The sequence below is a fragment of the Oryctolagus cuniculus genome, chromosome 6 (genome assembly GCF_964237555.1).
Source record: "Oryctolagus cuniculus chromosome 6, mOryCun1.1, whole genome shotgun sequence".
Classification (NCBI taxonomy): Eukaryota; Metazoa; Chordata; class Mammalia; order Lagomorpha; family Leporidae; genus Oryctolagus; species Oryctolagus cuniculus.
In genome coordinates, this window is record NC_091437.1 from 123,478,554 (window position 1) to 123,501,796 (window position 23,243).

Genomic DNA, 23,243 nt, shown 5'->3' on the forward strand with positions numbered 1-23,243 from the left:
TTAATCAATATCCAGATCACAGGATTTGATTTTTTTTTTTTAATGCTATAAATGTCTGTTATCAGAGAATCTGCTCTCTAGGGAGAGGTTAACAGCCACAGAAATGCAGCATGGAAAGAAGACACCATGTGAGTGGTTTTCTCCCCAGGGCTTGTGGGAAATTCAGACCCCAGAGGTGCACAGAACATCCCCGGATGCAGAGCTGTGGAGCAGGAGGGCAGGGCTGGGTGTCCAGGTCTCCCCCATGACTCTGCCTGTGACTTTTTCCTCTGGGGAGTTACCACCTGAAGTGTGAAGAGACTAGGTTTCTGCCAGCACGCCTTTTGTAGCTTTTTCGTTGGTGCAGGGAGACTAGCAACACTGTGTTGGCCCTGCCCGCTGTCTGCCTTCACCAGTTGCTCTCTGGTAAGCGCAGGTGAGTTGCTGCCCGGGGAAGATGATCCTGGGTGATGGATGAGGTTTGCTAACACCGCTCTCTTCTTTCGCAGCCTCCTAATTTTCCCTACAGAGAGGATATCATGGCAGTGAACCCTACCTGTTTGGTTCTTATTATTCTTCTGTTTATCAGCATTATCTTGACTTTCAAGGTAAGCATGAAGATTCTACTTAGGGTAAATAGTATTAATTATTATTAATTGAATGCCAGAGGAATAAACAGACATTGATCAGTTCATTGTCTTGCTTTAGATACCTCATCTGCTTTGTGATTCTCTAACAGTACAGTTCCTTCTGTCTATATGAGAGAGAAACATTAACCGGGACTCCACATGTCAAAATTGATTGCAAAATTTGTTTGAATGGGAATAAATTAACAGAATGTTACACATTACATATGAGAAGGTTTCCAAAAGTTCATGGAAGATATGTATTGTTTAAAATATGCATACATTTTAGACTTTTTTGCACCTGATAAATTTGTAATTCCATTTCCATGAACTTTTTGAAGTTCCTCTGTATGTTGTAATACTGCAGCACCTATTGTAATATCTGTATGATAGGCTGTTTTGTTTTTAGCTTGTAATGTAGTCTGAACATTGTTCTCAGTCATTCCATTACAGGAATATTATTTAATAAATTACCTATTGTTGGATAGTGATGTGGTTTCTACTTTTTTTGCTTAATAATAATACTGCAATAAGTATATTTAAATATATCCTTGTATACTTGTATGTTTACTTCCTTAAGCTTATTTCTCAAAACAAGAGGGTATAGGCTGTCAGATTGGTCTGCAAAAGCTGACCACCTTGTCATTCCCATCACCGGTCTCCCTTCCTCTACCATCATCAGTCAGCCATTACCTGTTCTTTGTCAACCTCCTTATGAAAGCCTCAATACCTAGCCAGGTACAAAGTTCCCAAATGATTCTTGTTTTAGCATAAAATCACCTGTTTTTTATTTTTAAAAAATTTTTTAAAGATTTATTTGTCTTTATTTGAAAGTCAGAATTACACAGAGAGATGAGAGGTAGAGAGAGTGACTTAAAAGTCACAGTTACACAGAGAGAGGAGAGGCAGAGAGAGAGAGAGAGAGAGAGAGACAGGTCTTCCATCCTATGGTTCACTCCCCAGATGGCTACAACAGCCGGAGCTGTGGTGATCCGAAGCCAGGAGCCAGGGGCTTCTTCCAGGTCTCCCACTTGGGTGCAGGGGCCCAAGGACTTGGGCCATCTTCTACTGCTTTCCTAGACCATAGCAGAGAGCTGGATCGGAAGTGGAGCAGCCGGGTCTCACACCAGCACCCATCTGGGATGCTGGCGCTTCAGGCCAGGGCATTAACCCGGTATACCATAGCGCCAGCCCCTATTTTTTTTTTTTTTTTTTTTAAATCAAGCTTCTGTAAGCTGGAAGAAACTGTATGTTAGGAGAAAAGTCATTTTTAAATGGGTAGTATAATGCAGATAGGTAGAAAGAAATGATCTCTCTATAACTCTGCCTTTCAAATAAACAAATAAAATTTGTTTGAAAGGCAGAGCTACAGAGAGATCTTCCATCTTCCAGTCTTCCACTGGTGCACTCCCCAGATAGCCCCAACAGCCAGTACTAGACCAGGCTGAAGCCAGGAGCTTCATTTGGGTCTCCCATGTGGGTGCAGGGGCCCAAATAGTTGGGCCCTCTTCTGCTGCTTTCCCAGGCACATTAGCAGGGAGCTGGATGGGAAGCAGAACAGCTATGACTCAAAGCAGTCCTCTGGTTAACAGAGAATTCCAGCATTGCAAGTGGCACCTTAACCTGGGGCACACAGCTCTGGCCCCCCCGTGCTCTTCAGTGAGGCTTGTCCCCACACCATTTCCCTGAGGGCCCAAATCAGGACACTCATCAGTGTCGCTCTGTGAAGACAAGACTAGGAGGCAGTGCTCAGCACCAGCTCTGCAAGCAGATGATGGGAGGAATACGTCACTGCAAGTTTATTGGGAAAATACACTAAATAGTTCATGCTCTAACTCAAGATTACAGAAATGTGAAGTAAGAAATGATGTCTCTGAAACAAATATTAGACTTTTTCAAGACAACAGGATGACCTTTTTCTCCTGTTGGAGTGACTTGTAAGTGAATGTGTGTGCAGTTGCCCGGGGCCCCTTGGGATGCTTACTGTGGGTTTGTGGAGCCCCAGAGAGCAGGTACTTCCCCTTCGTTTGTTTCTATAGCCTCTCAGTTATGGAGTTGTCATTTTCAAGGCCGCATAGCTGGAAGAGCCTTTGTACTAAGGAGCCACTGTTCACTGCTAAGATAACAGATGAACAGTCTTCCACAACATGTAACTAATAAGTCCAAACCTTCTTTCTCCATTACCTGCAATAAAGAAGTGGTAGCATTGTTGACTAAACAGCAAGTGTGAGTAAGTTGAATGTATTGTATATGTTATTAAAAATAATTGCTAATCACTGCTCACTTTCAGGGTTACTTGATTAGCTGTGTTTGGAACTGCTACCGATACATCAACAGCAGGAATGCCTCTGATGTCCTGGTTTATGTCACCAGCAATGACACTACGGTAGGTGTACTGTCACGTAAGGTATCCATCACAGATTTAAGAATTTCCTGTGTTTGCTCGGTTTTTGTTGCTATTGGAGCATACTGTGGAGCTGCTTTGTCAGTAAAGGATCTGTAGTTAATTGAAATGTATTGTTGCCTTCTAGCTTTATTCTAGTAAAATCTAAATGGCTCAACTTCTGGTTGCTTTTTAAAAATAGGTAATATAGATATCTTATCCATATATATATACATATATATATACATGGTTCACTCCCCAGATGGCTACAACAGCCGGAGCTGTGGTGATCCGAAGCCAGGAGCCAGGGGCTTCTTCCAGGTCTCCCACTTGGGTGCAGGGGCCCAAGGACTTGGGCCATCTTCTACTGCTTTCCTAGACCATAGCAGAGAGCTGGATCGGAAGTGGAGCAGCCGGGTCTTAACTGAAGTTATATATAATATGGATATATATAACTTCAGTTATTCAACCATGGTATATAATTATAGATATTCTGCATAGCTCGACTATACCATCTCACTTTACATGAAAAATAAAGCTAAGCATTGTGATTTCAGGGGTAGATAAATGAGAATGGCAGAAGTAGTAGGTCTTAAAAACTACCTCCTGTAAAATCTTTTATCTTTTTTTTAATAAAGATTTATTTTATTTATTTGAAAGACAGAGTTACAGAGAGAGGCAGAGATAGAAAGAAAGATCTTCCAGCCACTGGTTCACTCCCCAGATGGCCACAACAGCCAGAGCTGCGCCGATCTGAAATAGGAGCCAGGAGCTTCTTCCAGGTCTCCCACATGGGTGCAGGGGCCCAAGGACTTGGGCCGTCTTCCACTGCTCTCCCAGGCCATAGCAGAGAGCTTGATCGGAAGAGTAGCTGGGACTAGAACCGGTGCCCATATGGGATATGGGCACTTCAGGCCAGGGTTTTAACCCACTGCGCTACAGCGCTGGCCCCCTCCTGTAAAATTTTTTTTAAAAGAATTATGTATTTATTTGACAGAATTACGGAGGGTGAGAGAGAAAGAGAGAGAGAGAGTTCTTCCACTCACTGGTTTACTTCCCAAATGGCTGCAACAGGCAGGGCCAGGCCAAGCTGAAGCCAGGAACCTGGAATATCATCCGGGTCTACTGTAGCAGGGGTTCAAGTACTTGGGCCATCTTCTGCTTTCCCTGGGCACATTAGCAGGGGGCTGGGACAGAAGTGGAGCAACCAGGACTAACTGGCACCAGTATGGATTGCTGCTATCACAGGTGGCTACTCAACCCTATAAAAATCCTTGTTTTTAAATTCTTTAAAATTTTATTTTTTTAAAGATTTATTTATTTATTTGAAAGGCAGAGAGACAGAGAGGGGGAAAGAGATTTTCTCTTTGCTAATTCACTCCCCAAATGCCTGGGATGGGCCTGGCTGAAGCCAGGAGTTAGTTCTCGATCTGAATCTCCTACATGGGTGACAAGGACTCAAGTACTTGAGCTGTCACCCTGCCGCCTCTCAGGGTGTCCGTTATCGGGAAGGTGGAGTTAGGACTCGAGCCCAAGCACTCTGATACGGAATGCAGCATCCAGAGTGTTTTAACTACTTCGTCAAATGCCTACCTGTTCTCGACTTGCGTATAAAATGGAAGTGGAATACTTTCATACTTTGTACCAAATGCGTGCGTGTCAGATGGCTTGACTGAGAACCCTGTGGTATCCAGGGCTTCGTAGCCACGAACAGTTTTCCTAAGTGCTCACCAGACCAGGCCCTTCCTGGGCTGGATCAGATGTGTGAGCCGCGGTCTACGAGCAGACAGTGACGTGGTCAGATGCACAAACCCAGCACATCCGGAGCTGAGATCACTCTTGAGGTCTGCAGAGCCCTGAGCGCTGACGACAGTAAACGTGGGTTCTGTTCAACCCTTGAAGGCATTCCACTAGGGTTGGTGTGTCCCTTCAAGAAACTTCTCAAAACTATTGTAATTCTTTGAAGGTTTTTATTTATTTGTCTATTTGAAAAGCATACAGAGAAAAAGAGAGAGCTCCCGTTAGCTGATTTACTCCCCAGAGGGCTATGGCAGGGAGGGTTGGGCCAGGCCAAAGCCAGCAACCACAAACTCATTCAGGGCCTCTCGCGTGGGAGACAGGGACCCAGCCAACTACTTGAGCTCTCATGCTGCCTCCCGGGATGTGCGTCAGCAGGAAGCTGGAGTCAGGAGCGAAGCCGGGACTTGAACCTGGGCACCTGATATGGGATGTCAGTGCCCCAGGTGGCATCTTCATTGCTATGCCAAATGCCTGCCCACAAATTAATATAATTTTATAAAACTACTGCCTTAATAATATTTATCCCTCCTTCTGAATTGTTGGGCATTTAATTATAAGTTTCTTTCTCTGCTCTCTACCTTTTCTTTAAAAAAAAAATCGCAGCAGAATTCCTGTCCTTTTGAACTAAGGAAAAACATGGCAGTTTGAGATTTTTGAGTTTGAGGAGTGGTGCACCAGCCACAGCGGCCATTGGAGGGTGAACCAACGGAAAAGGAAGACCTTTCTCTCTGTCTCTCTCTCTCACTGTCCACTCTGTCTGTCAAAAAACAAAACAAAACAAAACAAGTAAGGTATGAAGTCAGAGAAGGTAACGCCCATATTACATGTGCTTGTTTTGATATTGTTTGGGTTGTGGTTTATTCAGTGGAAATTTTCTAGCAAGTAGAGTGCAGAGAGACTTTTTAAGAGCTGAGAGTAAGTTCCTCAAATGCATCCTACCGACTTTCTTTTGCAGGGGAACTTATTTTTTTGCCTCGAAACACACAAAATCAGTCTCGGTTTTATGTAGACTTGTTCCTTTTTTTTTTTTTTTTTTTTTTAATTTGACAGATAGAGTTACACTGAGGTAGCTATACTTCCAACTGGGCTCTCCTGGGCCTCGGAGCAGTTAGGCCTCTGTCCTGCAGAACAGCTACCAGCTGGACGGTGGTTGGTAGTGACTACAGGTTGGAGCTGTGGACTAGAGCCAGCTGTGCTTGTTTTCTGGTGTGTTGACTGAGGGTGTTGTGGAAGTGTTGGCGAGGGCTGTGACTGGTCACTATTCTTCAGTCGCTCGGAATCAACCTTTCCTTTCTTTTTAAGGTGTTGTATTCCTGGGAAAGGGACATTTATCTTCTCTCATAAGTCAGTTGTGGCAGTAGGGTACTCCACCACAGATTGCCACCTTAAATCTCAGCTTTCTGCTAATATTTTTCAAGTCTTTTTTTAAAATATATATAATGGTATTGTGGTTTTAAGAAAAGCCCTCATTATACCCAAAATAATAAAAACATCCAGTAAGTGCTCAGATTTCCAACAGACTCATAAATGTTGTGGTTTTCTAGCAGTTTATTTGAAATAGAATCTGTGGGCCAGTGTGTAGTTTCAGTGTCTGTAATTTTTTTGTTGGGAAAAAAAAAGTTTCTTCCACAGTCTAGGTTTTTCTGATTGCTCACTGTAGTCCTGTATTTCTAGCAGATTGTCGAATCCAGGGGCCTCCTGTATTCAAGGTTGCGTTGGTTTTATAGATGGCTTCATAGGTGATAGCTTATTCTGCCACCCAGAGTGAGTATTACCTGGTTGGCTTTCTTATTGGGGCGTCAGCAGCCTCGGATGCTCCATGGCCAGGCTGATTGATTCACTAGGGTTGAGGTATGTATGCAGACATTCTGTTGTTCCCTTTTCACTTATCAGCTAGAATATCTCCATAAAGGTAAACCTTGCCAAGTGCACTGTTTGGTTATGCATTGGCACGTGTGGTTTGGGTAAATGTACTTGGTTTTATTCTTTGTGTCAGTTGTCAAAATGAGTTATTCTTCCATTTCGAGTAGTGACCAGTGAATTGGCATTGTTTTAATTTTGAGAGAGAAAGGGAACACTTCCATCCACTGGTTCACCCCTTAAGTGTCTGCAATGGCTGAACTAGGCTGGCCCAGACCCAGGAATTGGGAGCTCCATTTGGGTCTCCTGTGTGGGTGACAGGAATTCAGTTACTTGAGCCGTCACCTGGTGCCTCCCACTGTGTGCATTAGCAGAAAGCTGGAACCAGGAGTGGAGCTGGGGCTGAGTTCTAGGCACCTTAATATGGACTGTGGGCAGCATCTTAACTTTTTTTTTTTTTTTTTTAAGATTTATTTATTTGCAAGGCAGAGTTAGAGAGAGAGGCAGAGAGAGAGAGAGAGAGAAAAGTCTTCCATCCCATGGTCCACTCCCCAGTTGGCCACAATGGCTGGAGCCTGCCGATCTGAAGCCAGGAGCCTCTTCCGGGTCTCCCACATGGGTGCAGGGGCCCAAGAACTTGGACCATCTTCTTCTGCTTTCCCAGGCCATAGCAGAGAGCTGGATGGGAAGTGGAGCAGTCAGGACAGAACCGGTGCCCATATGGGATGCTGGCACTTCAGACCAGGGTGTTAACTCCCTGCGCCACAGCGCTGGCCCCAGGCATCCTAACTTCTGTGCCAAGACAACTGCCCTGACTCCAGACGCTTTTGACTTGGAGTTGATGGCTCCCATACTGCCTGATAAGATAAGTTGTTCTAAGCTCATTTTGCACGTTTCTTGCCGCACACCTGGAATCAGCCATTTCTCCCAGGAGCCTGCTTCCCTTTGGTGGGAAATGATATCTGTAGGACTGTAGGACACAGCCTGGGTTCCTAGGGTTGGAAGACAAGTTATTTATTTATTTATTTTGGCAGAACTCTACATGTTTCTTTTCTTTTCTTTCTTTCTTTTTTTTTTTTTTTGACAGGCAGAGTGGATGGTGAGAGAGAGAGAAAGGTCTTCCTTTTGCCGTTGGTTCACCCTCCAATGGCTGCCGTGGCTGGCGCGCTGCAGCCAGCGCACCGCGCTGATCCGAAGCCAGGAGCCAGGTGCTTATCCTGGTCTCTCATGGGGTGCAGGGCCCAAGCGCTTGAGCCATCCTCCACTGCACTCCCTGGCCACAGCAGAGAGCTGGCCTGGAAGAGGGGCAACCGGGACAGAATCCGGCACCCCGACCGGGACTAGAACCCGGTGTGCTGGCGCCTCAAGGCGGAGGATTAGCCTAGTGAGCTGCGGCACCGGCCTTTTTTTTTTTTTTTTTTTTTTCATGTTTCAAAATCATTTTGACTGAAGGAAATAACTTAGTGTTCTAACTTTAAAAAACCAGATCACTGGGTCCTCCCTGGGAGACCCTGAATTGGGCTTTAATGGTCTGGTTCTGCCCTGGGCTCTGCAGCTGTGTGGAGAATCCCCTCTGAACAGGGCTGGTGTTGTGGCACAGCAGGTTCAGCCGCCACTTGTGGGATGCCAGCATCTCACATCAGAGGCTCTGCATTCGGTCTAGCCCCCTGCTGATGCACCTGGGAAGCCCAAGGACCTGGGCCCCTGCCACCCCTGTGGGAGACCAGGATGGAATTCCTAGCTTTGAACTTTGGCCTAGTCCAGCCCTGGCTGTTTAGGCCATTTGGGGAGTGAACCAGTAGATGGAAGATTGATCTCTCTGTCACTCTGTCTCAAATAAACAAATCCTAAAAAAAAAGGAAGAAAAGAGAGAAATCCTGTGTCACATTAATCACGTGTGTTTCTCTCTGGTCCATATCTTTATTGAGATCACATTGACAGGCCATAGCGTGCCATGGCTGGCCTTGGCCTCCTATCAAATGTCTGGCCCGCTGGCTTTTCTCCCAGGAGGAGTATTTCCACACTGACCTCTGTGGAAAGATACTGGAGCTCTGGTTGGTAGAAAGTGCTTCAGCCCTACCTACTCTAAAACAGTGCACTTATTATCCAGATACGTACTTTCCAAAATTGTACTCAGAGGGAGGATAGATAAGTCATTAGATCCTGGAGATGATTGCTGGGGTCACTCTGTCCTCTGGTTTCCCAACCAAATCAAAGCAAAAATTGTAAGGAGACTGTCCCAAGTGGTGAGTTGCAACCTCTGTTTATAATGCCTTATGGTCCTCAGGGCTTTTGTTTTGTTTTGTTTTGTTTTGTTTTGCAGTAGTACCCTTAGGCTGTGAAATAAATACCTGACAAATTTTCTTAAGCAGTCATGTTCAAGTGATTTTTAATGTAGGCTTTTTTTTAAAAAGATTTATTTATTTGAAAGGCAGAGTTACAGATAGAATGTGAGAGACGGGGTGGGGGGGGAGAGAAAGAGAGATCTTCCATTGCTATCTCACTCCCCAAATGGCCGCAATGACCCAGGTTGGGCCAGGCTGGAGCCAGGAGCCAGGAGCTTCTTCTGGGTCTCCCACGCAGGTGCAGGGGCCCAAGGACTTGGGCCATCTTCTACTGCTTTCCCAGGCCATAGCAGAGAGCTGGATCTGAGGCAGAGCAGTGGGAACTCAGACTGGCTCTCTGACATGGGATGCTGGTGGCAGGACAAGCATTGCGTAACCTGCTGTGCCATAGTGTCAACCCAGAAATGTATTTGTTTTGCATTAAGTTTTATATAAATTGGGATTTTAAAGACTATTTCTAATCTCTATTCTTGTTTTGCTAATACTAACAAAGACTCAAGTTGTGTAGTACCCATATTTTGTTATTCTGAAAGTAAGAGATCTGGTTCCTTTGTAATTGGGGGACTTTAAAAAGCAGTGAGATGCCAGAATGATATCTGAAATCTGATTTCAGCCAAAGAATCTTAGTCTTGGGTAATATAAAATTTCAAACTTTTTAGGGATAAGTAGGAGAAGTTTAAGCTTCATGGAGTCTGGGATGCCAAGCATATTGTAGAGGCCAGTGCAGATTAACATGATCTGCAGATAGACTCTTGACATCCCTGCATCCATGTGGGAGACATGGAAGAAACTTCCGGCTCCTGGCTTTGGCCTGGCCTAGTGCTGGCTGTTGTAGCCATCGGATGAGTGAACCACTGGATGGAAGATCTCTCTCTCTCTCTCTCTCTCTCTCTCTCTCTCTAACTATGCCTTTCACATAAGTAATCTTAAAAAAATAAAAATAAAAAGAAAAGAAAAGAAATTGCAAATAAAAAATTCCACTGCTAGGGTCAGCGTTGTGACATAATGGGTTAGGCTGCCTCCTGCAATGTTGGCATCCCTTATAGGCTCCAGTCGGAGCCCCAGCTGCCCCACTTCCAATCCAGATCTCTGATATGGCCCAGTGAAAGCATCGGAGAGTGACCTAAGTGCCTGGACCCCTGCTACCCCTGTGTGGGACACAGAAGAAGCTCCTGGCTTCGACCTGGCCCACCCCCAGCCATTGTGGCCATTTGGAAAATAAATCAATGTATGGAAGATCTCTTTGTCTCTCCCTTTCTCTCTGCAGCTCTGCCTTTTAAATAAATAAAACAAATCTTAAAAACAAACAGAAAAACCAAAACCAAAACAACTCCTCTGCTAATTCCCTCCTGCTGCTTCTAAAACTCAGGTGGTTCTTTATTTCATAGTGTAGGTTGGATATGGTTAGAAAGTCCTTGGCTGGGTAACATGGGTTCTGTGTATTTTCCCTCTGTGTAGTGTGAGGAAATGAACCAAATGGGCAGCAGGAGAGATAGCTCAGCTTCCCAGTTCCTTCGGACCCAAGAAGCTGCACTGTTACTGAGGTGAATGTACAGCCTTCATCTTTGCAGATTCTTCAGAAAAATCATAACTGAGTTTCTGGAGTGGGTGGGGGAAGGTTTTACCTAGACAGGTGGTTCTAAGCTGGCTTTTTTTTTTTTTTTTTTTTTAAGATTTATTTTCTTTATTTGGAAGGCAGTGTTACAGAGAGACAAAGAGGGAGACAGAGAAAGGTCTTCTATCCGCTGGTTCACTCTCCAAATGGCCACAAACAGCCAGAGCTGGGCCAGGCTGAAGCCAGGTCCCAGGAGCTTCTTCTGGTCTCCCATGTGAGTGCAGGGGCCCAAGCACTTGAGCCATCTTCTGCTGCTTTCCCAGGCACATTAGCAGGGGGCTGGATGTGAAGTGGAGTGGCTGGGTCTCAAACCAGCACTGATATGGAATGGTGGTGCTGCAGGCAGCAGCTTAACCCATTATACCACAATGCCAGCCTCCCTTTTAAAAGATTTTTCAAGACTTATTTGAAAGCTAAAGAGAGAGAGAGAGAGAGATCTTGTACACACTGGTTTGCCCCCAAAATGGCCACAGTGACTGGGGCTGGGCCAGGCTGAAACCAGGAACCTAGGAGCCCAGAACTCCATCCAGTTCTCCCACGTGGGTGACAGAGGCCCAAGAACCTGGATCATCTTCCACTGCTTTTCCAGGAGCATTAGTAGGGAGCTGTAATGGAATTTAAAACTCTAGCCCGTGGTTTATTGGCTTTCAAGCTTCTGGCTGTTAAATAATTGTTTTAGGTGTATCTCTTTTTCTCTTGTAATTTAATAGATTATATGATCTCTAAGCTTCCCCTCCCTCCCCCATAATGTTAGAAGACAAGACACATGTGAGCGACTTGGTGAAGTCTTGGCTAAGTTGAAATGGCATTTCGGAGACTCTGTAGCATTTGTGATGGAGATTTTTCCTTAAATTCTAGGACACAGGTTGCCACCTGCCAGGCTGTGGGCTGAGTGCTTTCTTTTTTTTTTTTTTTTTTTTTTTTTTTGATAGGCAGAGTGGACAGTGAGAGAGAGAGACAGACAGAAAGGTCTTCCTTTGCCTTTGGTTCACCCTCCAATGGCCGCCACAGCCGGCGCACCATGCTGATCCAATGGCAGGAGCCAGGTACTTCTCCTGGTCTCCCATGGGGTGCAGGGCCCATGTACTTGGGCCATCCTCCACTGCACTCCTGGGCCACAGCAGAGAGCTGGCCTGGAAGAGGGACAACCGGGACAGAATCCGGCGCCCCAACTGGGACTAGAACCCGGTGTGCTGGTGCCGCAAGGCGGAGGATTAGCCTAGTGAGCCGCGGCACCAGCCCCTGAGTGCTTTCTATAGGTGAGCTCACTGAGTCTCCCAGCAGTCCCTGCAGTGTGTTCTGCCATTCCCTGAGCGCCAGGTCGTTCACTGCTGGAGATCACGTGGCGAGTGGGTGGCCGCAGGGGCTTACAGGCTCAGCAGCCTGCTCCCTCCCACCCTCATCCCTTAGGCTGCCTTCCATTCAGACTGCAGCCAGGACCGCCTGTGCTCCTCCCTGATGTGGGCCAGCCGCACCTGTCGAATGGAACCTGAAGGAGGGAGTGGGAATGAAAAGAGGGACAAGGGCGCAGAGAATGGAGCCAAGACAGAAGCCTGATCAAGGCTCGTTTATTCTAGCGTCTCAGTGATATTTTATACATAACCAGCTGCAGCTCAAGGCAACACAAAAGTTAACAACACAGGCAAGCAACTTATCAGGCTTTCTGCAACACAATCATAACATAGTTAATTTTAGCGGAGTGTTCTTGTTTGATCATTCTCCTAGAGCATGGGAATAGGTGACTTTTTTTCCTCCCAGGAATTCCACAAGCCAAGACTGACCTTGACTTGTCTATGACTTGTTTATGGGCTGCCTACACCTCCCTGCCAGTGCCTGGCTGCATGTGACCAAGATGCAGGCGGCAGGCAGGCCCTTGTTCGTTTAGACCAGTCTTTGCGGGTACAGTCATGGAGTGCCAAAGCAACGGGACCTTCTGTGGGGATCTTTGTGTTCTGGCTCTGACACAGGGAAGGCAGGGGAGGATGACTAAGGAAGAGGGGAAGAACAGGTAAGGTGGAAGTTTCCTTGGTACCACCAGGGTCCTCCCACTGCTGCCTGCTGTACACCTGTGCTTCCTGTCACCCAGCACCTGTGGTCTCCTGATGAGGTCATGCAAAAGCATTGTGGGTGAGACGGGGCTTGGCGCCGTGAGATTTCCTCCCGAAAGAGTTTCCTCACCTTTAATACAGGTTCCAAGGTTTCCAAAGAGTGACATTAATTCACTTCCTATTTCGTTTCTTCTGTGTAGTGTTCCCCCATCAACAAAATACACTATTTTTAAATTTTAGATTTATTTATTTATTTGAAAGGCCGAGTTACAGAGAGAGAGAAAGGTCTTCTATCTGCTGGTTCTCTCCCCCAAAAAGCTGCAACGGCCAGAACTGGGCCCACCCAAAGCCAGGAGCCAGGAGCTTCTTCCAGGTCTCCCATGCGGGTGCAGGGGCCTATGCATTTGGGCCATCCTCCACTGCTTTCCTAGGCCACAAACAGCTAGATTGGAAGTGGAATGGCTGGGACTCATATGGGTGCCGGTATGGCAGGTGGCAGCTTTACCCGCTTCACCACAGCACTAGCCCCCAAAATACACTTTTTTTTTTTTTGGACAGGCAGAGTGGACAGTGAGAGAGAGAGAGACAGAAAGAAAGGTCTTCCTTTGCCGTTGGTTCAACCTCCAATGGCAGCTGCGACCGGCACACTGCGGCCGGCCCACCGCGCTGATCTGAAATCAGGAAGCCAGGTGCTTCTCCTGGTCTCCCATGCAGGTGCAGGGCCCAAGCACTTGGTCCATCCTCCACTGCCTTCCCGGGCCACAGCAGAGAGCTGGACTGGAAGAGGGGCAACTGGGACAGAATCCGGAGCCCCGACTGGGACTAGAACCCGCTGTGCCGGCGCTGCAGGTGGAGGATTAGCCTAGTGAGCTATGGCACCGGCCCAAAATACACTTTTTAAAAATATGTCCTGGTCTCCTGGAAGTTGCTTCTCACCCATACAACTTTCTATTCACTTCATCCCAAAGCAGCTTTTGAGAAAACTGTATGAGCACTTTTCAGTGTTAGGAGACTTTGGGCCTGGGGCATTTCAGAGTTGCATCAGAGCAGGGCGTATGGAGTGATCAGGTCAGCACATAGGTACTGAGACCCACAAGTCCTGGAGGAGCGTCTCAAATAAACCCAGTTTTTATTGAGAGACATTTTTACTTGAAAATACACACAGAACTTGACTTCTTATTTAATCACACGTACCTCAAATAGAGTAAATATTTTACTCTAGGGACAAATGAGTAATCACATTTTATTTATTTATTTTAACATTCTAGGAAAAGTTTCTGGAAATGTAGCTTAAGAAAGTAATAAGAAATATATAAGATGTTCATGCATCGTTGCTTTTAAATAGCAAAAGTATCCAGTCTAATTGTCTAATAGTTGGGGAGCAGTTTGGCTCAGTGAGGGTGTATCCACTTGATGAAACGTGTTTATTGCTGTAACAATTGTTATGTGCAGTGTAAGAGCGGATGAAAGGTGTGTGATGTTGCAAAACGGGAATAGAGAGGTTCGTGTTATAGTTACAGCTATGAAGAAACAAAGCTGGCAGGCAGACGAGACTGCAGTGAGGAGGGGCCCTTTCTCCCTTGCCAGTGCTGGGTCAGAGAGGGTGGCCTGAGGGGCAGGGGCGATGGGGCTGGGTGGTCCTGTGTCCTGCCGGGTGGGAGCCCTGGAAACCGTGTGGCGCAGCAGGCGATGTGCACAGCAGGTGGCGCCGCACACACAGGCCTGGGAACAGGGAGCAGAAGGAGCGAGATGCCTATGGTAGAGGAGCTGCTGCCGTGACGGCTCACCGCACTTCCCCTGCATTTAACTAGCCAGCATTCACTCCGTAGATACTACAGATATTTAAACGCGCACAACTATCCCGACTTCCCCTTTGGGCAGCTAGATTATTTCAGTGTTTCCTACTCGAAATGAGGATTTTTGGCCCCAATTTGAAAATAGTGTCTTTTGCTGAGATTAAAGTGAAATGCTGGCTTCTTCCTGTAGTATCAGGTGAGAACAACTCTACTTCTATCATGAATTGGGGGTAACATTGACTTCTATCTTATTAGCCCTTTCAGAAATGATTCCTTACTATAAATGGGGAAATTTCTCTTTAGAATCCCCCAAAATTTGTTGTCTTCATCTCCTGGAATAGCAGATTCATTGAATCCAAGATGCTGTCAACTCTAAATAGCACTGTAATTTTAGGTACTTGTTTTATTTTTAAAGATTTATCCATTTATTTGAAAGTCAGAGCTACACAGAGAGAGGAGGAGAACCAGAAAGAGAGAGGTCTTCCATCCACCAGCTCACTCCCCAATTGTCCACCACGGCTGGAGCGGTACCAGTCTGAAGCCAGGAGGCCAATCTGAAGCCAGGAGCCCGGAGCTTCTTCTGGGTCTCCCACACAGGTGCAGGGGCCCAAGGACTTTCCCAGTCCATAGCAGACAGCTGGATCAGAAGTGGAACAGCTGGGACTCGAACCAGCATCCATGTGGGATGCCGGCACTGCAGGCAGCCCCTTTACCCACTATGCCACAATGCTGGCCCCTAGATACTTCTTTCTGTCAAATGCTGCCAATGACAAGGCACAGCTTAAATTCAGATATAGAAAAGGTAGAAAAATGTGTAACTTAAAAAAGCAGAGTTATGTGTAGGTATGTGCATACTTTATTATAGATGGGGGCATTACTAGATGTCCTTTTAAAAAAGATTTATTTATTTGAAGTGTAGGGAGAATGAGAGAGCTTCCATCTGCTGATTCACTCCACAATGGCCACAATGGCTGGGCTGGTCCAGGCTGAAGCCAGTAGCCCAGAGCGCCATCTGGGTCTCCCATGGGAGTGGCAGGGACACAAGCACCTGAACCATCTTTCCCTACCTTCCCAGGCACATTAGCTGGGAGCTGGATCAGAAGCGGAGCAGCCAGGGCTTGAACCTGCACCCATATGGGGTGCTGGCATTGCAGGAGGCGGGTTAGCTCACTGTGCTGGCTCCTAACTTTCTGTTTTTGGTGATTCTTACATGCCCAAATCAGTGTTTCTGCTAATCACAGAGGTTCATGGCCAGTTGTCTCCCTCTCCTGCTTGGTTTGTATGAAAGAAGCTCACTTCTAAACAGGCCAGTGTGCTGTGGGCAGTTTAAGATGGGCATTTTCTGCAAATGCTGCTTGTTTTAAACCAGATGGGCCTGCGCCGCAGCTTGCTAGGCTAATCCTCCACCTGCGGCGCTGGCACTCTGGGTTCTAGTTCTAGTTAGGGCACTGGTTCTGTCCTGGTTGCTCCTCTTCCAGTCCAGCTCTCTGCTGTGGCCCGGGAAGGCAGTGGAGGATGGCCCAGGTGCTTGGGCCCTGCACTCGAACGGGAGATCAGGAGGAAGCACCTGGCTCTTGGCTTTAGATGGCACAGGGCACCGGCCGTGACGGCCATCTGGGGGTTGAACCAACAGAAGGAAGATCTTTCTCTCCGTCTCTCTCTCTCTCACTAACTCTGCCTGTCAAACAAACAAACAAACAAACAAGATGCATTGGAGATGTAGCATAACAAATGGTGCAAAACAGAAAACAAATATTTTGCCTACTTAGGATTCATTTAAACAGAACTTTGGGGCTGTGTGCTTTGTCACGTGACATTCTCATGTCTTCCAAGGTCAGAATTCAGTGTCGTGCTTTTCCTCAGTGTAGAAGGCGGCAGTGAATAGTTTAGGTCCTGTGGGCTGTTCGACCTCTGCTGTGATGTTCAGCTGTGCTGTTGTAGCATGAAAGCAGCTGTAGACAGCGTGTAAGCTGATGTGTGTGGTTTGCTTCCTGGTAAGACTGTACTTATGGAGGCAGATTTAATTTCATATAATTTTCGCATCACAAAACTAAAAAAAAAAAAAATTCAGCCATTCAGCAATGTTATCGAATCCTAGGCCATGCAGAAAACAGGGGGCAGCCGAACCTGGCCTGTGCAGTTCACCAACCCCTGCTTTAGTGGAGGCTTAGGCTGACCGTGGTAGGTCCTTACAGGACAGCAGTCCACCCATCCCAAGGAATTGGGCAACCCCAGCCTTCAGCCTGGATAAACCCGAGTTGAGCCATCCCCTTCCAGAGGGTTGAAAACCCAGCAGCACCTAGTCCTTAGGTTCTTTATAGTGATATTTTATATTCCTGAAAAAGTTGTAATTCTTCCATGTTTCTATTACTTTGCCTACAGATCTAAATCAAGCTTAATATTGAACTAACCATAGCAGGAAATCAATAAAGGAATCATTCTTTGTGAAAACAGTAGCTGTATTACCCACTATTTCTTTAAAGCACAAACTTCCACCTTAGGTTTTCCAGAGAATAATTTTTTTTCTGCCCTTAAAGACTAAGCTCCTTACAAGGCCTTGGTGGAGGCTGGGGGTAGCCCTGCAGGCGGTGGGGTTTGTGCCTTCAGACTTTACAAGCTGAGTTTTTGATAACTTTGCTGTGCAAGGTTGTTGCAACCCACATAATAATAATAATAATAATAATAATAATGTAGCTGCACATATGGCTTGGAAGGTGCGTAGGAGTCCAGGATGCTTGCTTTGGGGACGTCGTCCCTGGCAGCTGCAGCCTGCGCTGTACTTCCAGTGATGAACTGCTCGGTGGCCCCGTCCTTGGGCAGCGTGGAGCAGGGTTCACGCCCTTGTTGGCACAGCCATTGTTTCTTCTTTCTTTGTCATCTAGGAGGCAAGGACCACGCTCTTTGTTCAAAGACTCACCGTAAAAATGAAGGTTGGCTAAGCCTAAGTATAAGCCTTGTGCTGTGCTAATAAGCACATGCATCTTTCTTTCTGCCCTGTGTTTTCTCTGCGTTGTTGCCAGATTGATCCAAAACATAAATCTGATTTTGTCATCCCTGTCCTGGAGTGATAAGAAGTTATACATAGGTCATGCATTGCTGACACAAGCGCAGGTGCCTATGACATCACTAGGCAGCTGTAACCTCGCAGGATCACCACCATATACACTGTCTGTTGTCGCCAGAAATGTTTGCTGCTCTCTGCCTCCAGTTCCTGACACAGAGCTCCAAGTCTTGTATTTTCCTGGGTGATGGGAGTGTCTTTTTTCCCTTTTTTTAAGATTTATTTATTTGAAAGTGAAGGAGAGGCAGAGAGAGAGAGAGAGAGAGAGAGAGAGAGAGAGAGAGAGGTCTTCCATCCACTGGTTTATTCCCTGTTGGCCACAACAGTCATAGCTTTGCTGAGCCAAAGCTAGGAGCCAGGAGCTTCCTCCGGGTCTCCCATGCAGGTTCAGGGGCCCAAGGACTTGGGCCATCTTCCACTGCTTTCCCAGGCTGTTGTAGGGTGTTGGATTGGAAGTGGAGCAGGACTTGAACCAGCACCCATATGGGATGCTGGCACAGCAGGCGAAGGCTTTACCTGCTGTGCCACAGCGCCGGCCCCAGGAGGGTCTTTTGCTCTACAGGGCTTTGTATAGGGCAACATAAGACAGAAAAACATCCTAGGAGAGAAGGGTCACAAGAAAACGTTGTGCAGCTGGCTATGAGGTGCTGTGCTGGGAACTGCTGGGCTGGGCGCAAGGGGCTGGAGCAAGTGGTGTGGAGCCAGAGAAGCCTCGCCCTGCCTGCCGCATGCATTAGTCCGTGGGGCGCCTCCTGACATCCTGGTTCTGCTGTTTGCTGGGGTGTTCCAGGCCTAGTGGGTGATGTGTTCCTGTGGACGTTGGGTTCTGCAGGCCTAGAGGACTTCTCTATGAGACCCTATCAGCCCCGAGGTCGTGACTTCCAACAGCGTGGTACTTCCCCGGCTTCCGTGTTGAGCGTCTGTACTGCTGTGTCCAGTTCCTCCTGCCCTGCCTTGTGTTCAGAGTCACGTTGGTGATGCGGGCCAGGCCCCTGTCAACTGTTGCTGTTTGCTTGCCCACCAGCCTCCGGGTGGAAATTCCCCCCGGGTAATCCACTTCCTCTTTCATGTCCAGTCGCAGCTGCCATGATTAGCCTCTTTTTTATTTTTTAGAATGTTCATGTTTTTTTAATTTGAGAGAGGCAGAGACAGAGATCTCCCACCCACTGGTTCCTTCCCCCCATTCAAATGCCCACAGCAGCCAGATGTTTGCTGATTCACTCCCCCAAGCAGCCGGGGCAAAGCCAGGAGCCTGGAGCTCCATCTGGGTGGCTGAGACCCACAAATTTGAGCCATCATCTGCTGCCTCCCAGGGTGTGCATCAGCAGGAAGCTGGGATGGGGAGCCGAGCCGAACTCAACCCCAGCACCGCAGTGAGCATCCCAGTGACGCTGCCCCAAACACCTGCCCATCTTCCACCTTTCATCCCCGTAGTGAGCGCCCTCAGTTCTATTTCTCATCTCCATGGTAACCTCTATGTTTTATAGTCATTTCTCTGTTTCTAATAGACCTTTTGACTTCTTGTTGCACAATATTATCCTTCCTGTGTTGTATCGAATTTTTGCGTTATGTCATCAGTTTATGTTCACTTTGACTATAGGAAGATGTGGGTATTGTTCAGTGCAAAGTTCTGTGTGGTTCATCTCCCTCTTCTGTCTGTCCCAAGCTAATGCTTGCCTTGGTTTGGGCTGCCAAGTCTTTTCCCTAGCCCTGCTTTTTTCTAAGTGGCTATGAGACCTGTCCATTACCAATTGATATTTTTTCCTACTTGTTTGACTCCATAGGATCAGCTGTGAGTTCTCTGTCTTTCCTGTCACTCTTGCCCCTGCTCCTGGCTGGATGAGGTGGCCCACAGCTGTCATTCTGGGCCTTGATGACACGAACTTTATCTCATCTTTACTAGGATGAAGGAGGCCGGAGAAGAGACTTGTGCCCCATCCACATGCCTTAAAATCCCCAGAGGTATTTCTTTGAGAATCTGATGCAAATCGGATGCACTCTGCAGGAAAATGCACACAGACATAAAACTGGGTCTGCACCGTGGATCCCCAGGAGCCTGTGAGCATTGTCAGCACAGTATTTTTTAGCACGTTGTAAGATAACCTCTGTGCCCGTCTGCAAGCATCTGTATGTAGGCATGATGCTCTGTGGAAGGTAATCCTAGCAATGCAGAATTGCAGTAAGCCTCTGGCTGAACGCTCAGCTTCTAATAAAAGTCTGATTCCAGCCCCAGGACCCAGCATTTCCTACTTTTACCAATAACTGATTCTTCCCTCTTGAGCATTTTATCATTTCTTACGATTGGATGAAGGAATGCATTTCCACCTTAAATGCCTTCTGGCTTTTCGCCCTAGCGGGAATCACTTCTATTCCAGGATGTGAGACCTTGGGGTTCGTTTGCTGTGAGCGCTGATGTAGTGGGAAGGGTGAAGCTTCTTCCTCGGCAAGCACGCCGAGTCTTGGCTGAGCTGAGACCTGTTCTCGGCTTTGTTCCGTCCACAGCCTGTCTGGTCCTGGCTGCCCTGTTTCCAATCCAGCTCCCTGCTAATGTGCCTGAGAGGGCAGCAGAAGAGGGCTAGCACGAGGGCTTCGAGAGCAGGGGGCTGTCGAGGGAGAGCCCGGGTGTGTGCCTGCTGGAGCGTTCCAGTGCCCCACACTCCGCCGCTGAGACCTGTGAGGGTCAACCCCAGGGGACTGGGCTCAGCTTAGAACCTGGTAGTGGGGCCGGCGCTGTGGCGCAGCAGGTTAACACCCTGGCCTGAAGTGCCGGCATCCCATATGGGCGCCAGTTCTAGTCCTGGCTGCTCCTCTTCCAATCCAGCTCTCTGCTGTGGCCTGGGAAAGAAGTAGAAGATGGCCCAAGTCCTTGGTCCCTGCACCAGCGTGGGAGACCTGGAGGAAGCTCCTGGCTCCTGGCTTCAGATTGGCACCGCTCTGGCCATTGCGGCCATCTGGGAAGTGAACCAGCAGATGAAAGACCACTCTGTCTTTCAAAGAAACAAAATAAATCTTTAAAAAAAAAGAGAGAGAGGAGACAACCTGGTTGCACGTGCAGCAGTCTTGGGCGGAGGTGTGTAAGGTGGGTTTCTGTTTATCTGCTGAGAGGAGCTGCTGAAGAAGAACATGGCCTGTATTCTTTTTTTGGTCATATTTTGAATGCTTACCTTTTTTTTTTTTTTTTTTTAAAGGATTTATTTGGAAGGCAGAGAGAGATTCCATCCACTGGATCTGGGTCTCCCACGTGGGTACGGGGCCCCAGCACGTGGGCCATCTTCTGCTGCCCTCTCAGGCACATTAGCAGGGAGCTGGATTGGAAGCAGGGCAGCCAGGACCAGAACTGGTGCTCTGATAGGGGACGCCAGCATCACAGGTTGCTGCACAAGCCACTGTGCCATAATGCTGGTCCCTGCTGAACTCCTTTTTTTCTTTTTTCTTTTTTTTTTTTTTTTTTAAATTTATTTGACAGAGTTATAGATAGTGAGAGAGAGAGAAAGGTCTTCCTTCCATTGGTTCGCCCCCCTGATGGCCGCTACGGCCAGCACTTCGCCAGTCTGAAGCCAGGAGCCAGGTGCTTCCTCCTGGTCTCCATGTGGGTGCAGGGACCCAAGCACTTGGGCCATCCTCCACTGCACTCCTGGGCCACAGCAGAGAGCTGGACTGGAAGAGGGGCAACCGGAACTAGAATCCAGTGCCCATATGGGACGCCGGCGCCGCAAGCGGAGGATTAGCCAAGTGAGCCACAGCACTGGCCCCGCTGAACTCTTTTAAAATAAAAAAATAGAAAAACTGAGTTTAACTAAAACCATCTTTTCAAAAATGTCAAAGTAGTCGCCTTTCCCCCAGTTTTGCTGTTCGGCACATTTTGCGTTAATTGTCCCTGAGGCTTTCTCAGGTCGCCTGCTCCTGTGGGAAAGGAAAGTACTGTATTTAGGCAGCGTTAGCAGACCAGAGTGGAAACAGGAGGGCAGTCCCCGCCGTACCAGCAGTCAAATCAGCATCATCGAGATGAAAAGATGATCTTATCCCTCAGGAATGTGAGATCCAGGGCACTTGGAGAACTTCTGAAAGCGGTCCAGGAGCAAGAGGAGGTCATTGTGCAGTCAGCAGTCAGCAGTCAGCGTGGGGCATAGAAATCGAGAAACAAGTGAGGCTCGGAAACTTCAGGGCAAGGAGGACCTCTTCTCTGGGCATCTTGAGAGAGGAGGCAAAATACTGACTTCAGATGGAACTAAGATATATGTTTTATTTATTTGAAAGAGTTACTGGGGGGGGGGGGCAGGGGGCGGTCTTTCATCACTCCCCAAATGGCTGGAGCTGAGCCGATCCTAAGCCAGGAGCCAGGAGCTCCTTCCTAGGTCTCCGATGTGGGTGCGGGGGCCCAGAGGCTTGGGCCATCTTCTGCTGCTTGCCCAGGTGCATTAGCAGGGAGCTGGATTGGAAGTGGAGCCACCGGGGCTCGAGCTGACACCCATATGGGATGCCGGTGCTACAGGCCGGGGCTTTAACTGGCTTCGCCACAGCACTGGCCCCTGAAGTGGAACTTTAAGTCTCAAGGTGATTAGCACGTCACAGTGACAGACTGCTGAACCGAATATGAGAGTTTAACTTGACAAACAAAAGGAAGGTCGCAGCACTTTTTCTTTCTTTTTAAGAAAATGTTGTGTTTTCTTCTGTGAGCCTTTTGGAGGATTTGGCTCAAGTGTTGCGTTTTGCTTAGAAAAGGAAGTTGGTGGGGATGGCTGACCCACTTCTGATCTGGTAGCTCCTCAGTGTTTCTCCAAAGACGATGATGTCAGTTTCATTGAGGTTGTGGGAGCATAGCACCGATGCTCAGCTGTGCTAGGTGGCATAGTTCCGGTGCCCAGCACAGCTGTCCCGCCTGTCACCTGCTACCATTTCTAATACCAGCTCTTGCACAGGCGACAGACGTGAGTTCTCCCTCTGCTCAAGCCGAGACGTTCGGGATTCCTGGTTTGCAGCTGGACACTGGACAGGACCTCTGGAGCTGGTGCACACACGCTCTGCGTGCTCCGACCCTGGCCTGTCGTTCCAACTTTGTCTATGCAGCGTTCTCTCCCCAAGTCCTCACCCTGGCACGGCCCTCGCCATTGGCACAAAGCGCTCTGCTTGCCCACACCCCATTCTTGCCTGTGCTCATCCCACTTAGCACCAGTACCCAGTTAACCTCCCGCTGGCCCTCTGCGATGCCTTCTTGGACCCCTCATTCTGAATCGGTTGTCCCTGTAGGTCTGCTCATGCATTGATCATAGCAGATTCTACCCGTCCACCTGCTCTGTCTTCCACCAGACTGCAGGTGCCCTAACAAGCAGTGATGTTGTCAGGTCTGTGTTTTCCTTCCCGAGTGCAGGTGCCCGACATGTGTGGGTCTGGTGGCTGTGAGAGTGGATGGCTTCCTTTTATGGGGAGAAAGCAGGAAGTGACGTCCTTGCGGTATGGGGTTGGCATCCCACACCGAGTGCGTCTTGGACACTCCTTCCCCTCTCAGCATGGACACCAGGTGAAATCTGCCCCAGGCTCTGTTCCTTGGGTAGAGCCTGCACTGTGGACATTCAGAGCACAGGCGCAGGGTCACAGCTGCTTCCAGGAACAAAGGTCGCAAGCCCGACAGGGTCAGATCTGCCTCTGGCCATCACCTGTGTGTCCCTGTGTCAGTTGTCCACTGATTGCTTTGCAACTCTAGCGTCTCCTTTTCAGTCTCATTGGGCTGGG

General features: G+C 47.9%; 1 protein-coding gene across 1 annotated transcript in view; it reads left to right on the forward strand.

Moving 5' to 3' along the window:
• LAPTM4B (lysosomal protein transmembrane 4 beta) overlaps positions 1-23,243 on the forward strand; it is a 71,676-nt gene that overhangs the window by 44,412 nt on the left and 4,021 nt on the right. Inside the window, exons 5-6 of the mRNA XM_008255778.4 lie at positions 489-587; positions 2,896-2,991. Coding sequence (XP_008254000.2) covers positions 489-587; positions 2,896-2,991 — 195 coding nt within the window. The remainder of the gene's footprint in view (positions 1-488; positions 588-2,895; positions 2,992-23,243) is intronic.